At 40.2% G+C, this 17,855-nt stretch overlaps 1 protein-coding gene across 2 annotated transcripts in view; it reads left to right on the top strand.

Moving 5' to 3' along the window:
• Positions 1-17,855, top strand: part of ATP8A2 (ATPase phospholipid transporting 8A2) — a 278,317-nt gene that overhangs the window by 35,798 nt on the left and 224,664 nt on the right. For both annotated transcript variants that reach the window (XM_009102837.4, XM_018908513.3), the window contains 7 exons: positions 5,025-5,130; positions 6,445-6,527; positions 8,139-8,188; positions 10,313-10,382; positions 12,062-12,146; positions 13,342-13,481; positions 16,579-16,717. In XM_009102837.4, coding sequence (XP_009101085.3) covers positions 5,025-5,130; positions 6,445-6,527; positions 8,139-8,188; positions 10,313-10,382; positions 12,062-12,146; positions 13,342-13,481; positions 16,579-16,717 — 673 coding nt within the window. The remainder of the gene's footprint in view (positions 1-5,024; positions 5,131-6,444; positions 6,528-8,138; positions 8,189-10,312; positions 10,383-12,061; positions 12,147-13,341; positions 13,482-16,578; positions 16,718-17,855) is intronic.

Here is a 17,855-nt window from a genome sequence, read left to right as displayed (position 1 = left end):
CTTTGGAGTATAGTAGAAGTATATGCTGTTGTAGCAGGCAAATAAGGGATTTTGGTATCTTCCTTAAGTGTCATTTAGTCTAGAGAGCTCAGAAGTCTTCTGTGCTGAACCCTTTTCCAGTTGCCTTTTTGCTGGTTACTTAAACAGACAAATATTGATGTCATTGTGCAGCTGCCTGTTGGGCTGAGCATATTGTGTGAACTCAGCCCTCAGACAATGAGTGGGGAAATTACTGGCCAAAGATACTTTCCAGAGCCTCACTGTACTGGAGGAATGGGTGCCACCCTCTGGCAAGTGGTGATTTAGCACAAGACATGAGAATGCAAGGACTGCTTATGACAGTTTGCTGAGCATGTTTGGGTGTATTTGTCAGGCTGTGGATGAGAGGAAGGGCTGAATTCCAGGGTAGTGGTAGAGGGAAGGGTCTTTCTGGCTTTTCTGCATTAGGTCAGCTGCTGAGGTGCATAAACTGCTTCTTTCTATCTAAAAATCTATATTATCTTAATTTTTACAGTTGATAGGTAGCTGCAGATGCTATTTGCAGATGTTTATCAATTTCTACTCGTTTAGTGGACTGTGGTGAAAAACTGGAGTGTTCTAGCAAAAGCTACCTAGTGCAGTTAAATGGTGCTGTACTCAGGCAAATAATTCCCTCTAAACATTTGCCCTTCTGCAGCTGAAGGTGTAAGTGTGATCTCTTACAAGCTCTCATTAAGTGTTCATTGCTCTGCTCTTGAAGATTTTAATCTCTTTTTCGGTTCAGTCATAAGTGTTAGTTTAGAACTGTCTCAGTGCCAAGTAATTTTCTTTCCAGGTTGAAAATAAAAAATTATGCACTTGTGCTCATGAGACTGTCTTCCATCTGCTAGGAAGATTTCTAGCATCCTGCATCACCTCTAAATTTCATAGCTCTTCTGGGCCACTGGTGTGTAAGGGCTGACTGATAGCCAAGTCCACTTTTGAGCTGCAGTTAAAGAATTATTGCCCTGTAGGAATTGTTCTAGAGAAAAATAACTTGTTTTGAAAACCTGAGGAGGTTTCTCTTGGCTGCTCTGCTATTTTAATGTGGGAGAAAGTACCAAGCTTTGTCTGCCTGTGCTTTTTCTTTATATTGGTTTCTGTTGGATGAAATGTGCAGCTGTACCAAGTGTATGATGCTGTCTTGTTTCTGTAGAGAAAATGGCATCAGCTCTTAGTCTAATAAGAGACTTTCCTAAGACTGGAAGGAATGTTTGGTGAATATGCTAGGTGGTCTTTATCTTGGTGCTTGCTAGTTGCGTCTGTCCTGCTAATGAGCTCAGCACAGAGATGCAAGACTGTTTGATGTGGGGTTATGTTTTACACTGTTGATAAGAAAGCAGGGAAGGAGGTCAAGATGGAACTAACAGACTTGCTTCTCATCCTAGACTCCTGTGTCTCCCAGGATTTTCTCTGAACCTCATCTGTGAATTTCAATTTACATATGAACTTTCTTCTGTGGCCCCCAAATTATCTCTTGGCCAAGAAGCAGCAAACATGGTGTAGCTGCAGATGCATGAATTGGTTCAGTGAGTACCCGTGATGAGTACTTTAGCAGCTGGCCAGGCAGAACAGACAACTGTTGTGCTCACACTGAGCCTTTTCCACACTGAAAGTATTTGTTTAGGGCTCACCAACACGTCTGCTTATTCTTGGGTAGTGTGTGGGAACTGAGGCTATTATCCCATCAAGCTTTGTTGAAATGACAGCTATCATCAGCTGATTGTTAATTCCATAGGAAAGCAGAACCAGAAAAACATATCACGGCTAACTGGGATGAAAAACTGAGATTTGAAATACAGTAGGGGAAAAAACATATTCAGGTGATGAAAGCCTATGGGAGGCTTTAGTTCAGACTGCTGGAAAACTGTCCAAACACATAATTTTATGCTGCACAATTAAATTGCTAGAGCTTGGTGAGATACATTTTTCTCTTCTCTGCTTTTGTTCTTGTTGTGCGTGGGACTTCTGTACTTTTGTTCAAGTACAAGGCAGTGTCTTTAATTATAGGTCATATCTCATTGGTTTTGGGCAAGATACACTTGAATTTAATTCAGTTGATTGTTCAAAAGCTGGTTAAATGTCTTCTCTCAGTCTGTGCCTGAAGTATTTTGGTCTCCTCCAGTCCTGCCAGCTTCACTGTTCTGGAGGTGCTCAGCATGGCAGGATCATCACACTGTTCTCCAGATGCTTTAGTGAACTAAATGGTAGGAAGTTCATATATTTTTAAGATGTTGAGTCGTAATTCTCCTTGGTAATTAAGTACCTAAGCATTTTCACGGTTTTTCTTGGCAGAATGTGCCACTTACATGCAAAGTAGTAAGTTCAGGTTGTTAAACTGTGCTTTGGTATGCCACTGGCCATTTCTAGGCCATTTGCACAAAAAACTAGCAGTCCTGCTTACCTGGAAATACTATGAATGAAGGCACTGATCTGATACTACCGCAACTAAAGGAAAGATGAAAGATATCTTTAACTTCACATGCAAATTTCTTCTAATTTTATCAGACTTTTAGCAGTTGAGAAAAATACTTTTCTCTTCTGAGTGACAAGTTCAGATAAGGGCTTGTGTGACACATGCAGATAGGAAGCTCTGCACAGGGCAGCTCCCCAAAAGACTGAGGCTTGTCTCAGTGTTTTGTTCCTTTAAATATAGGAACCATGAAGGGATGAAAACTTGCTTTCTGCCCAGTGGTTTGCTTGACAATAGATAGTGCTGTGCCTACTAGATATCTGAACTTTGCTTTCCCTGAAGATAGTGCTCTGTAGATAACAATCCAGAATCTACTTCCAGAAGTAGGAGACCATTGCAATGTGTACGTGGTTCTCAACTGGTAGGGCAGCAAACAAAATAATTCACCCAGTGGAGTATATTTCTTGTACAGATGTTTGTACACTAGTGTCTTCATGGATTTTTTGGGGGGAAAAAAGAAGAAGCAATGGCTTTCACCCAGAGCTGTTGGCACACTAGAAGAAAAATTAGGGAAGAAGGCACTTAAAAGGAGAACTACCTGTGGACTGCTGAATAAGAGATTAAAATATGCAAACTTTTTTCCAACAGCAGATAAATAGAGAACTAAAAAGTGAGGTGGGAAGAAATAAGGCTGACCTTAACACATGAACAGGCAAGAAACGTCTCTCGGAGACCATCAGTAATAATACTGTCTAAGACTTGATAGAGGAAAATAAGTAATCAAGCAGAATTGGTTATGTTGTGGGACTTCTGTCCTGTGCTGGATTTCAGCTCAGCACATTGGAAGGGATATGTTGCCACAGAGATCATTAATAGCTTTTCTGTTCTCAGGTCCAAAGCAGGTATTTGAATGCCCTACCCTGATTCATGTCTGTGCAATAAATATTGTCAGTGCTGGAACAATACAGAAAGGAAACAAATGGCAGCTGTGTGGAGGAGCTGTTGTGATAAGCTGGGCCTCTGGTGATCTGTTGAAACAGAATTGGAAGATTGCCCTGTAATACATTGTGAGCTGTGAAAATACCAGCAGCAAATTATGTTGTTGGCTTGAAAACATAAATACATACTTAGAAGGATTAAAATCTGTGTCATTACTGGAGACAGGTTGTTTCCAGCTGATAGAACACATACTATGAAAGCTTGTTAAGGGGCTAGGTGATAAAAGTGTAAGACATCAAAGGTCTGCAGCAACAGATGCTGAAATGGGAATCTGGCAGGCTGTGCCTTTTGACGTGGAGATAAAACTTTCATTACTTTGACTGCAAATGATGGAACAGCCATTACCTCTTCACTGTATTTGCTGTGGACTTACTCAGATAGTAGTGTCTAAATATATGTTTTCATGAGCACAGCCTCTGCACCCCATGTCAACAACTCTGGTTATTTTAGTAGCATGTGACCATACAATTTGGAAGTTTCAGTATGCAAAGGTAAAGGTCCTGTGTGAAACAGTTACTTTGAAAACATTCATACAAAGTACATTAGGTGCTTTGAATATAGGGCTAAGGGTGTAGGGCTTGGATTTTCAGTCTTTTTATGACGTTACTTTCTGAAATGCTCACTTTGTTTACACACATTGCCCCAGTGATATTTTACATAACACTAATTAAACCTTCATATTGCCAATGCATATGCTGTGCTAATGAATGCTTTGGGACCTAGATGATATGTTTATATGCAAAAATTCTTTGAGAGTTTGCAAAGTCAAGTAGGGCATTCTGCAAAGGCAGAAATACTAAGTTCATGTCTGAGTCACTGGGCAAATGGCTGCTGTGCTCTTCCTGAGTGCTGTGAGACTATAAATCCTGTGCCAGAGGCAGGGATGGAAAGGAGGGAAGAATGGGATGAGGGACTTAATTTCACATCACTAAAGGTTGCAGTTGCCACGGTTGGCTGATCAGAGGCCTATGATTTAAGTGCAGACTTTGCTGAGTTGCAGACCTGGTGTCTGTTTAAGCACTTGGAAATAGTGGTTTATGTTGTATGTTCTCTTGATGCAGAATGTGTAGGGACCATAGATTAATTTTATGCTTGACTGGATGCTGTATTCCTTTAGAAGGACATGTGATATTGCCTTCTACTGGCTGTTCAGTTGCTCTTGGCTCTGGATGTTCATCACTAAAGGTGCAGTTGCAGCAAGTTTAATTCTGGTGTGGTTGCTGTCCATCTGTTGGAAGCTGCCATTAGTAATATTTCCTGTTGGTAGATTGTCATCATCTTGTGGCAAGTGTCTTTGCCTATATGAAGCTTGGGGTGCATTACTGCTTTTATGGCTGGGAGGTGATGGAATGCTCAGCTTCTCAGCTCTCTGCAGCTTGAATGAGGTCTTTATCAATAGCTCTCTAGTTCATCATTGCTGGCCCTAAACTGTGTGGTCTTGATGTTCTGAGGTCAAAACAACTGCTATAAATAGAGAGCAGAATATGTTTTGGGGTTTTTTGTCTGTGGTACCTAAGAGATCATCTCAGTTTAGTGAGCAGGTTCCTCAGTCTGTATGCAGTGCTGAACCTCCCTCTCCTGGTGTCCTGTCTAGCCCACAGCCGTGCACATACAGGAGTTCCTCACGCTGCTGGCCGTGTGTCACACTGTTGTTCCTGAGAGACAAGGAAATACAATAATCTACCAGGCCTCCTCTCCAGGTTGGTTGTTGTTTTCTTTTTTGGGAGGGAAGGGGATCAGTTGAAGGAGTGGAAGTAGATGGAAGGAAGGTCCATAAACCTCTAGGTCATTTTGAAACTCATTGATTTTGAAAACAAAATGTCCCCCATGATGCTAGCAGTAGTTCTGGCATATTCTGTATCAGTACACACTGTTTATGAATGCTTCCTACAAAACGATGATGTTTCTTTAGAGATAGGCTGGGCTTAGGATCCCTTCTGTGCTCATGAGACCGTGTACTCTTTCTGCAAGGGGGAAAGTAAAAGATGTGAGTGTGTAGGAAGCAACAGATTTGTTTCTGCATGAGCAGTTACTTTATTGGCCTGACTACAAACTGTCTTTCTTGATCTAGTATCTGCTTACAGTAAGATAGGAAGCTATCAAGTGCTGATAACATGACACAATACAACCAAAACTTTCAGAGTCTTGGCAATATTCAGGCCTGCCCTTCACCCATTTTTTATTCCTTTCAGTTAGCACAGACAGAGCTAGGTGGAGCCAGATTGGGGAATGTTGCTCTCCCTTAAATTTATCTCTGTTAGTGAAGATATTTCTAGAATTGCTGTAGTGGTGTACTGAGTGATGAAGCAGCCTCATTTCTTATTTATCTCTTAATAGGGTGTCTGAAAAGTAGGATAAAGAGCTCATATAAGGAAGTTCTGGTCAACGTGATGAGCAGTGAGGAGACTAAGGGAGCTGTAGAGATATGAGGGTTGAATGAGGCACTAAATCCACCTATATCATGGTTGTGCTTAATGATGCTTGCTCCTTAAGGAGGCTCTGTAATTATCTATGGGAGGCACAGGTGTTGGCTCTGATTGCAGCTCTGTTATTTGAGCTCTTAATAACACTGCCCAGTTGAGTCTCTGGAAAACAGTGCTGTATTTCTATAGTACCCTGAACTTAGTGCCTTCCCAGAAGAAAATGGATCAAACACATACTGTGTGAATTTAAAACAACAGAGCTTTGATCTTGCTTTCAGAACAGGTATTTCACCTTTTTCATGTGGAAAAGTATGACACCTCCACAAAAGTTCAATGCTTCAGTAGTTACAGGATATCTTACACAGATTAAGTACTAGGGTTGTGTAGTTGATATTGCATGGCCTTTGTAGGACTAAAGTGTTGAATGTTTTTAGGAAAAGGGTGTGCAGAACTGCTCTTACCATCCCTATGGATGGGAGTTCACAGGAAAGGGGATTCTGTTTTGGCAATCTACCATATTGAAGTATGGGTTTTGGAGGCCTCTTTAACATCCCAAGTTATGTTCAAGCTTTTTTTGTTTTGTTTTGGCAGATGAAGGAGCGTTAGTGAAAGGAGCAAAAAAACTTGGTTATGTCTTCACAGGACGGACTCCCCACTCTGTTATCATTGATGCGGTAAGTGGTGGATGTGCACGGCATGGACTGCCAAGCTCTTGCAGAGCGTACTGGTGTTTTCTCTAGTCCCTGTGAGGGCCCTTTTTGAGGGCCTTTAGGATCCTACATGCAAAAGGCTTATGTACACTGAGAAAAATTGTCTTAATCTAGTTTAAGATGCAAAGCCCTTTGCCTCTCTATGTGGCGCGGGCAATAGGAAGTTGCAACCTTACATGGGAAATGACAGCAGCTGTGCCTGAAAAATACTTCCTTTGTCCAGGAAGCATAGATGGGAGCACTCACATTAGAAAGAAATTAATGTGTCTGGGAGGCTTTCTGGCTGTTATGTTTAATGCTGTTCTTCTAAAAGTTTCATTTTTTTTGTTCTGAGTAAGATCTGCAATAGAAGATGTATCTGCTTGACAAGCTGTGTACACAGGGGTGCGTAGTTACTGGATTGCAGTTGGCACAGGCAGCCTCAGACTCATGGGGCCACATTCAGACTCAAGTTGCAGTCTAAGCTAAAGTGGCTCCAGATTTATACAGCTGCAGCTAGTAGGGTGCTTATTAAGAATAATGAATCTTTTTTGTCCTTCCCCTCAGGTATGTTCCCTTTCAAATTTCTTGGTATGCTGCCAAGCTAAGCACTTGAAACATATCTTCCAGGACTTGTCACAAACTTTTTAGAAATTCTCAAATTGCTTCTTAGTTGAAGGGGAAGAGCTTAGGATGAGTAGTGTCATCTAGAGGCACCTAAATGCTTCTCTCCTCTGCAGGAGCAGCCAATTGTATACTCATAATGCCAAGGTGAGGGCATTGTTAATTTATAGCCAGCAATAAAAGCTGTCATTCCCAGAGATTTCAGTCTCTCCTGATTGCCTACATTAGTGGCAGCATGTAGAAAGTGGTTTGGAGGTGCCTTCTAATCTTGGGGCTGTTGCTGAATTGATAGGTGCCTCGGACAATTCTATACTGCAGTTAGATTTTACTGCTGCACTTTATTTAACTGCATGCTACAAATGCCACTGGAGTTCTATGACTCTAACTCCTACTGCTCCCTCTGTGCATTATACAATAGGAATGACAGTATTTTAAAATCTTTCTCCTGCTTTGGGTTGTTCCTGCTCAGCCCCAGCAGAGAGTTGCTGGTGATTACAGGAATTTCTCCCCAGTTAATCTTTTTTTGGCCGTGAAAAATATAATTAATATTTTTGGGAATTAAAATAAAAGAAATACTAACAGAGGTCAGTCAAAGGTCATTGTAATACTAAACCTGGGGCGTGCTTATTTTAACTTGGAAAAATGCCTACAGCCTGTAATACGTCTTTTAATGGATGGCTGTTGAGAAGTAAATATGCAGCTTTTCCAGAGCACGCCTGATCAAAAAGGACACTAACTCCTTGTAATGGTGTAGCAGCAGTGAATGAAGGATGCTCCAATACGGGATGTTGAATCAAGTTCATGAAATAGGGCTCTGCATCCTTTAACCAGCAGAGGGAGCCATTGCCACATTTATTTACACTGGGACGGGTGACAAAGGCACCTGAGCTCAGCTCGGGTGTTTGCATATGTAAGAATATAATGTAGATTGTACTTAAAATAGTACACTCTTTCTTTTGTTTTCTTTTGTAGCTGGGGAAAGAGAAAACCTTTGAAATTCTTAATGTGCTGGAGTTTTCCAGGTAAGTTTTCCCCTAATATGTGAAATTCAGGGTAATAGGAAAACTCTTCTTATGAAAAAACATTACTTAGAATAAAATGTTACAGCTGATACAGTAGAAAAGCAGAACTTCCTTAATTTTTTGTCCTATCTCTTCCTACTTTTCTGATGTACTATGAATGAGTTATGAACTGGTGGCTGTTGGCATGCCATCATTAAACTTTTTCCTGCTACTGCAGCTCTGTTCATATTGAGAAGTTGGTGGCCTGGAAGCATCTTGCTGTGACTCTCAGAAATCCTGATTTGTCCCTGGTCTACTTCAAGAATGTACTTTGAGATTGCACTTCTGTAGTGCTTCTGCAAATTACGCTTTGAGTAGATGGAAACTGCACCTGGAAGTGCCTCTTCTTAAGAGCCATGCCAGCTGTGAAAATATAAACATTGCAAACACTCCTAATTTGTCAGACTCATTAGGATGGGCATTGCTTGGGTAGAAAGAAGCTTTGTTGAATCCCCTAAGTGACTGGAAATAACAAGGTGCTTTCTCTTTGTCAGTTAATAAAGTTATGTCAGTTTGGATGGTGCTAGTCAGTATTCTTTTTTTTCCTGTTGCTGTTGTTTTTTCTTTTCCCTTGCTGGGGATTAAAACCTTCAACTCTTGTTCTCTGCTGTCTTTGACTTGGCTGGTTGTGCTCTAAAGGACTATGTAAAACTAAAGGTAGGGATGATTTGGGTAGGTGGCTTTTCTTGTGTCCTGACTTGCTTTGAAGATTATTCCTGAGTACTTCCCTCTTTCCAGTCAGAATGTAGCTATTTAAGCTACTTGTGGGAAGTATCTGAAAAGGCCCTGGAAGACTCTTGGAGGGTTTGTGACAAGTTGACCAGGCCCCTGGTGTCTGTAGACAGGAGTAGCTGCAGCTTGCATGCAGCAGAAAAAAAGCTGTCTTAGTTCTCCTCTGTGTAGCACCTTCCCTCCTAACCACTGAGGGAGTTCTGTAATTAGTTTTTGAAAAGCACACAGAAGTTTCCCAGTGTCATTAGGATGTTGCAGAAATTCTGAGCACAGGTAACTGCTGTCCTTCCAACCCCTCTTCAGAAAGCCTCAGAAAGGATTTGTTTTGTCTGATGATATGTGCCAAGAGCTTACTTTAGTACACATGGTTCTTGAGCTGTGAAAAGTGACTACATTTCTCAAAGCAACCTCAAGAGGAGAAGGAAGATTGTTCTACACTTTGTTTGTACACATTGGCAAAAACATAATGAATAAGGAGGATGCTTCCAGGTTGGTCCTTTTGCTAAGGAAAAGATTTGTATGAAATCACACGTTCTTAGGGCTCCCTTGATGAGAGTTTATTTGTTTGCATTTGCCTCTTGGAAGTTGTGGGTTTTTCCCAGTGGCTCTTTTGAAGGAGAGATTGATAAGTAAAACATCAAAATTTCTAAAAAACAAATTAGCCTTGACTGCCTTGCTTTCTTAAATATTGGTGTACCATATGCTACTGTCTGCTTTTTTTTTTTTTTTTTAAGATATATGCCAAACTTGACTGTCCTGCCCTTGCTCAGGGGGTCTGACTTCTCTCTACGTAGTTCCAACTATGTGGGTCTGATTAGACCAATAAAAAGAATTGATAGAGGCCAAGAACTCATCTATACCATGATTATTTTCTATGATATTTCTGCTTTCTTTTAAGTTAGTAAGTTAAATAACTGCTCTTGTACGTGGATGGTTGTTTCAATGTCAGCTATGCCTATACTGAAGATCTAATCAGCCTTAATGATTCCATTTCTAGAGTCCCCAAAGCAATATTGCTTGAGGAATAAGGAAGAATTGCCACAGAATAATGAGAATAAATGTGACTCCCCTTCTTTCAAGATGATTTTATACTATCTTGCTCTTTTTCAAATTTTTGCTCGCATATGGGTGTAAGTCTGGAGTGTTTTGCCAATGGGAGACATAGGGCTGAAGCTGGAAATAGGCAATTTAGTCTATCTCCTTGTGGTCAAGGGTTGTGGGATCTTAAGTTACTGCTGCTATATCCCATTTAATCTCAGATGCACAAAACACATCTGAGAAAATCCTCTGGCTAGAACAGGAATTAGTCTTTACCACTTTAACTAATGAAAGCAAATATTTTTATTTCAATAGCAACAGGAAGAGAATGTCAGTGATTGTTCGAACTCCGTCAGGACAGCTACGTCTCTACTGCAAAGGGGCTGTAAGTAATTATGCTGCCTAATGGAGAACACTGCCAGTTATTGTTTCAACAGCTGTGCCTGATGCTGACATTTCATGTCTCATACATAATACCTGTTGGCTTTCTGTTTAGGGCCAAGTGATTTAAGAGAGCTGTCATTCCTGCTCTGACTCCTTTTGCAGGCTGGAAGATTGCTAGGCTTTCTACTGCCCAGTTGAAATCCTGAAACTAATGGGAGCAGTCCCCTTACTGCAAAGCCAGGGCTTCACCAGCTGTGCAGCAGAAGTTCAGGAGCTGGAGTAAATGCTGTTGTCTGAATTTATAACACTGAAATTTGTTCTCAAGTGGTTGGCTCTTGATCTGGCTTTCTTGCATCTCTGCACCTGCTGTTATTTGTCATCATGACTTGCACCATGTTGTGCTTCTGTCTTCACTGACAAGAGCAATAACTTAGCCCAGTACAAAGGCTCCAAAACTAGCATTGTCCACAGCTGGAGGGTGGTTCTAATTTCAGTGGAAAACTATGGAGCCGGCTTTTTGCAACAGGGAAAAAACTCCATCTGACCTCTGTGATGATCTTGTTTGCTTGAATTTGTCATGACATATAGGTCAGTGTTCACTGCTCTGTTGCTTCCGTTTACCTCCCCTGATTTGATAAAGATGTGCTGGCTTCATTCTGGTGTGGTGGAAGCGAATGAAGCCTGCTGCCATTGTGTGGTAGTTCACAGTCCTATGCCTAATAGGACCACACAGACTTGAAACTTGCTTGTTCATGCTGTGCCTGAGTTCGCACCATTCTTTGGAGTGTGGCACTGAAAGGGATGGAGAGCAGGAGAGGTTGTGGTACAAATTCTTGCTGTTTTCCATATGAACAGAGCTAGATGTACTAATGTGCTGCATCTGCCACTCAAGTAGCTGTAAGTTAACTGCCTATTCTGCATTAACTCTTCCACCTTCTGGTAGTCATCCTCTGTCCTGTTGCTTCCATAATGATTAGGTTTGTATGCCTGTCTCTAATTGGCTCTAGATGTAGGTCTGCTTACTTAAAAGCAGATGTCTGGGTAGGGTTTCTGTATTACATGTGTTTTTAGAACTTGTTCTGGTAGTTATAAATAAAATCCAGAGACTCTAGATATGTGGGTGATGCTATATTTTGAGTTCAGCTGTTAATAGGGGCTTTTCAATTGTCCTTTAATTTATTGATAAAGAAAGCTGCTGCAGGAAGAAGGTTATTTCTGAGAGAATGTTGTGGTAGAACATGATCTGTGTTTCTGCCTTTTTTTTTCAAACATCAATAGGAATCTTTTCTGGAAAGGATTGCAGGGAAGTCTACTGCATGGGACTGCTATATATACACTGAATAAGATCAGACATTTGTGTTGTCTGAAAGTCAATATATTGGCTTGGTAATTTATAGAGAAGTGTTCTGTACTGCCCAGTAATGGGGACCTCTTTATAGAAAGAGGGGAGGAGGGCAGAGCGTGCTTCTCTCTCCACTGTTTGTTGTGGATGCAGTATCTCTGCCACTGAGCACAATCCAGATTACTCAAATCAGTCTGTAAACCCCAAATATATTGTAAATACAGTTTTGTTTTTGATATTAGCAAGTCCATTCAGGTTGCTTCTCTTGAGCTTGTAAATACACAAATGGCAACTTCATATGTAGACTTACTCTGTTGTAATGAATTTGGTTTTAATAGGATAATGTAATTTTTGAGAGGCTTTCAAAAGATTCCCAGTATATGGAACAAACACTGTGCCATCTTGAATACTTCGCAACAGAAGGTAAGAGAAACAGCATGCCATGAAAATTCAGTTCATGAAATTATTTGCAGCATGTTTTGCGTTGTCTAAGCTCTGAGGTGTCAACTAAGATGATTGTGAAGATAAGTTAAGATATGGAGTGTGTTATCAGCAAATTAACAACTGTAGGTTGACTTCAGCTGTAAGGAGGTTTTTGTCCGACTTCTGTGTGATTGCAGTAGGGAAGTGGAATTGGGAAGGAAAAGACAGTGTTCTGTCTGTCCACAATGAAGGGAAAGGGCATGAGTTGTATTGCCCAGAATAACTCAATTACATTGGAGTTGGAGTTGTTTTTACCAGGGTAGAAGTTGGATACCAGCATCTTTTTATGAAGCAGAGTGATAACCTCAATGTGCTGGGAAGCCTGGTAGACTCAGACATCAATGATGATCTGAAATGGTCTGTGAGGCCTTTGATGTAACACCTCTGTTCACTGGGAAGCTGACTTTGTTCCTTCTTCTGTGATAACATAGGAGACCTGAGTTGTAGTAAAACCACGAACCAGTGTTTTTCTTCCAAAATCTGAAAATACCAGTCAGCTTTTAAAAAAATTATGTTTTTGCAGACTCCCAAAAATTCTCAGTACTGGAACTTTTGTATTTTATGGCACACACTCCTTTTTGATTGATTTGTGACAGAAAAAGAAATCATTACTTCTCTATGTTAATTTTTGCCAGTGGTCTAATAAATTGGTTTTCGTACTTCGTGGACCCTCTTCATTAAATTGTGTGTGTACAGCTCCCATTGTTTGTGTGAGTTACATTGGTACACTGAAGGAGAACAGTCTTGCTAAAAGGAAGCACAGGCTGTGGAGGATATTTGACTAAGTAATATCTCCAATCACAGTATGTAGTCGTTCTTTAATATAATGTTTTTAAATGTACATGAAAGGCAAGGTTGCTTTCATACTTAGCAAAAAGTTTTTGTCCAATGCTCTCTTGATCTGCACCAACATTAGTAGCCAAAATGAACCAGATTCGTGGTTTACATTTGTGGAAATCCAGTTGCTTAAAAAAATCTACAGGGAGATTATGTGGAATCCAGAGTTTAACAGTGTGTGTTAGAAGCTTTTGTTGTTCCAGCTTGAGGGTTAGAATTTAGCATTCGTTATGTTTGAATGAATTGATGATATTCAATGTAATTTTACTGTGGATAATGGCTGTCTTCTGTTTTACAGGTCTGAGGACGTTGTGCATTGCTTATGCTGATCTGTCAGAGAAGTCTTACAGAGAGTGGCTGAATGTCTACAATGAATCCAGTACCGTTCTGAAAGATAGAACTCAGAAACTGGAGGAGTGCTATGAGATCATTGAGAAGGTGAAACATACTTTCTTGATGATCAGATGCAGATTCCCTTACATGTGTATTGTCCAGTGGAATTTGGGTTTTATACAATGAAATAAACAGTTAATTTCATAGATGAGAAACTGGAAAGGTGTTCTTAGATGGTAACCTGTTCAATCCACAGTCTTAATCTGTAAATCTGAGATGAATTTACAGATAAAAAAATTTCTACTTAAAACCCCTTTTCTCACATTTTTTAAATCTTCCTGTTTTGTGTGAGGTTGTTGTAACTTGACAAAGATAATATATGTAAATTGTTGTTGCACCAAGTGTACTAGTGTACAAAGAGATGTGTTCCTTTTCATACAGCAGTCAAGTTCAAGCTTTTTGATGGCTGTTGTAGGCACACTGTAGGGCTCACCAAAACCTTTAGGGACACGGGCTAAAAAAAGGCTGAAAACCTGCTCTCCATGCAAATTGCAGAGCTCTTAATTTTAGAAGGGGAAAGTAGGTATCAGAACCTATTTGAAACGCTAATCCTACAGTGAAAAATGTTAAAATGCCAACGCTAGAGGCCAGTGTTTCTCTCAGCCTTGCTGGTCTTGCTGCTTTCACAAGTGCTGGTAGTTGCACTCCTCACCTGCACAGGTTCATGCTCTTCCCTCTTGCCCCAGGTATTAATTTTATTTAGTGGTTTCTTTAAAACAAGTTTTGAACTTCAATATGTTTTAAAATTTATATTAAAATACTGCTTTGGTTCTGGAGCACTGCTGTTTATTTAAATTAGTTGGGGCAAATTGTAGAATTATAGAATGGCCTGGTTTGGAAGGGACCATAAAAATGAGTTCCAATCCTCCTGCTGTGGCCAGGGACACCTTTCACTTGGCCAGGTTTCCAGAGCTCCATCCAACCCGGCCTTGAATACTTCCAGGCCAGGGATGGGGCATCCACAAAGACATTGAGACTAGGATAGGAGCTAACTTTCGTGGGTAAGAGAAAAGCTCCAGGAACTCTTTCAGTAAGAGCTAAAGATTGGGTAATTTATTACATTTCCAAGTAATGCCTGAAATGGTCTTTTGTGTTTATCGTGTGTCAGTAACAGTGTGGTTATCTCATCCTTGGTTCTGTAGGTTTGGGTAGCTCCTTTCTGCTTCTTTCACTCTGCTCTCATACTCTTCTGTTTTCACCAAGATAAAAAATGAACATGGCTTTTGCTGTACTTGAAAATGTGTTTTCAAGCTTTAGGTCATTTTTGGTCATCTACTTTCTGCCTTTTTCACAGTTTAGAATCTTGTTTAAGAAAAAAGGGAACCCATGAGTGGGTTGTAGAATTGGAGTTAGGAACTATCCACTGTATGCCTTCCTGTTAATGTTTGCTTGCTGGTCATGCCAGGAAGGAGGCCTTAGAGATAAACTGGCATTCATAAACTTCAGTAGGTGCAATGGTAGCTCTCCTGCTCAGGTAGGTCAGCCATGCTGATCCCTCTGCTGTCATGTGTAACTTCTTGACAAGTGATTTTGGGTTAAAAAGACCATCTTCATTGCGCACTTGGATTATGTTTGTAACCTTCAAATTTTGCTAGCACCGACAGAGCTGATGAGTCATTGAGAGGCTGTGGAGTACCAAGGCTTGATGACTTGCATGAGTCAGTTCTGCCGCCTTTGCCAGCTGGATCTCTCACAGCAAAAATGAAGCTCTGTCAAGGCCTGGAACTAATGTCAGCTTATGCCCTGTATGGATAGCCATTTGCCCTTCTGCTCTTTAGGTGTGCTTAGATTCATACAAGTGGGAGCTGCTTTTAATGCCCTCTCCATGGAATCATGGAAAGGTTTGGGTTGGAAGGGGCCTTTCAAGATCATATCCTTGTACCCCTGCCTCCCAACCATAGATGGGGATGCCTTTCACTAGATCACAATACTCAAATCTCAACCCAGCCTGGCCTGGAGCACTTCCAGGAGTGGGTCCACTACTTCTGTGGGCAAACCTGTTCCAGTGTCACACCACTCCCATCATAAACAAGTCACTTCTTTATGCCTGGACTAAATATGCCCTCTGTCAGTTTAAAACCATCACCCCTTGTCTGCCACTGCTGGCCTTGGTAAACACTCTTTATTAAATTTTCCTGTAAGCCTACATTTTATATAGAAAGGTCATGGTAAGATCACACTGAAGCCTCGTCATTCCCAAGCTGAACAACAGCAACTTGTACTCCTTCTGTTCATTTGTTTTCATTTCTGTTGAATAATTTTAGTCCCTGCAAAAAATAGAGTATGCCACCTTTTTCTGTGCAATTTCTGAAATGATACAGTATACCTAAACTTATTTCTATTTGTTTTAACTTGGTCATCTTTGCATATGTAAGGAATCATTAAAATGCTTTTAGAAGTAAAATCTGAGTGGCCTGTACCTTTTGACAAGGTATATTTCTTAGGTATTTTTTTTGCTTGTCTATTTTTTTGCCTCTCTTTTTTGTAATGTAGCCAAATCTCCTCAAGCAATTGTTATAGAATTGCCTGAGAATACAGCTGACTCTGTAGTACTAAATGCACTGTATGAGACATGTATTTCTGGCAGACATCTGTATGTTGATTAGAGATACTTGGATTGATTAATGTTCATACCACTTGTATTACACAAATGTAATGATTAGATCCATAAATAGCTGCAATAATTTTTGCTTTGAGTGATTGTATCCAGTCTGTATGTACATTTTATAGGCAGAAATTAGTTTAAATTATGTGATGCCAAAAAATTTTTGGTTTGTGAGCTTAAATATATAAACTGACTACTCATCATGTTGCTATGGTGATTAGTAAATGGTCTAGTATATATGTTCATCTATAGGCTAACTTTGGACTTTTATAGCTTCAATCAATTATTCTTGAAATGTTGCCATCTTTCTGATCAAAAACATTCCGTTCCATTCTGTACCTCTTGAAATGTGAGTTGTATGCAGAGGAAGTAGAATAGCCACGCTACAAACTTATTGTGGTGTATATTGCTTGTCAAAGTGCAATATTAGCAGTGAGATGCAACATGTTGTCTTAATTCCTTTTTTGAATATGCTCCAAACAAAGATTTATGTTAAAAGAATTTTGAGGGTTTGTTTTCTTTTTTTTTTTCCTCCAGGATTTGCTGCTTCTTGGAGCTACAGCCATTGAAGACCGCCTGCAAGCAGGTGTTCCAGAAACAATAGCCACACTAATAAAAGCAGAAATTAAGATATGGATTCTGACAGGTGACAAACAGGAAACAGCTCTCAATATAGGTATCCATCATTCTGGTTACTCTGAATTTGTCTGGTATGTAGCAAGTCACATGTAAGATGTGCTGAGTGTGCTTCTAAATAGAATTGGGCCTGCTGCTTATAGAATGGTTCCTTGGTAGCAGGGCATAGCGTCAGAGAAGGGATTTTGTAGTGAAGTCTTGTCTTCACTATGTGTGCCAGGCTATATTCTTTTTATTATTATTATTATTATTATTATTATTATTATTATTGTTTTGAGGCAGAAGGGACCCATCTGCTCTTGCTTAAATGCAGTTCTAATTGAATGAATATATGTAACTCTGCTTTCTGATGGTAACAGAAGTCTACCAGACTAATGTTTCAGAAACTGTTTTATAGCTTTTTTTTTCTTTTCTTACTGACTCCTTTGAATCAAATTTGGGATACAATGGGAAATACGATAATGCAAAGCATGTATAGTTTACAGCATCTTCCAAACCGTGTCTGTGAATGTAGGTGGATTATTTAAGCTTAAATAACTGACCCTGCTGTCCCCTTACAGCACATCTATTAGTATGCAGTAAAGACTTGGTAAAGGGACATATCCTGATGTAGGCACACCCCCTGTCATGCCACACCTCCCAAATGTCCCATCTTTGGCAACAGAATGCCATGACGCTCTTGTGTTCTTTTTCGTCATTTTTCTCCCTATCACTCATAAGTCTGCCCAGAGAGGGGAAGAGATGGAGTTGCACTCTTGTGATCTGACATCTCACCTAAGTAAGTTCAGTTAAAGAGCATTTTAGGTTTTCCCAGGACTAGCCTGAAATACACCCAGACCTGTCTTTGTGCAGTCCTAAATGTAAAATTGGTCGCATTATTCATGTAATTAGGGAGTCTTAAAGTCAATATAAGCTCAAAAAGACTGAATAAATAGCTCCTTTAGCAGAGGGCAACATATGCTGCTAGGGTTCCACAACTGCATTTAGATTTGCAGATTAGTCTGTTTAGATGTACAGGTGTAGGTTAAAAGGAACTTTAACAACATAGGTTGCTTTCTCAAACTCTTTCAAGAATCTCTATCAGTGATGCTCTGTAAATGAACTTAAATTATTTTCAGGAAAGTTTTGGGCATTTGCGCTTTTGTTTTGGTCTGGTTTGTTTTGTGTTTTTTTTAAAC

The sequence above is a fragment of the Serinus canaria genome, chromosome 1, assembly GCF_022539315.1.
Source record: "Serinus canaria isolate serCan28SL12 chromosome 1, serCan2020, whole genome shotgun sequence".
NCBI classification, from domain to species: domain Eukaryota; kingdom Metazoa; phylum Chordata; class Aves; order Passeriformes; family Fringillidae; genus Serinus; species Serinus canaria.
The sequence above is the reverse complement of the archived record's forward strand: the minus strand, read 5'-3'. Positions and strand labels throughout refer to the sequence as shown.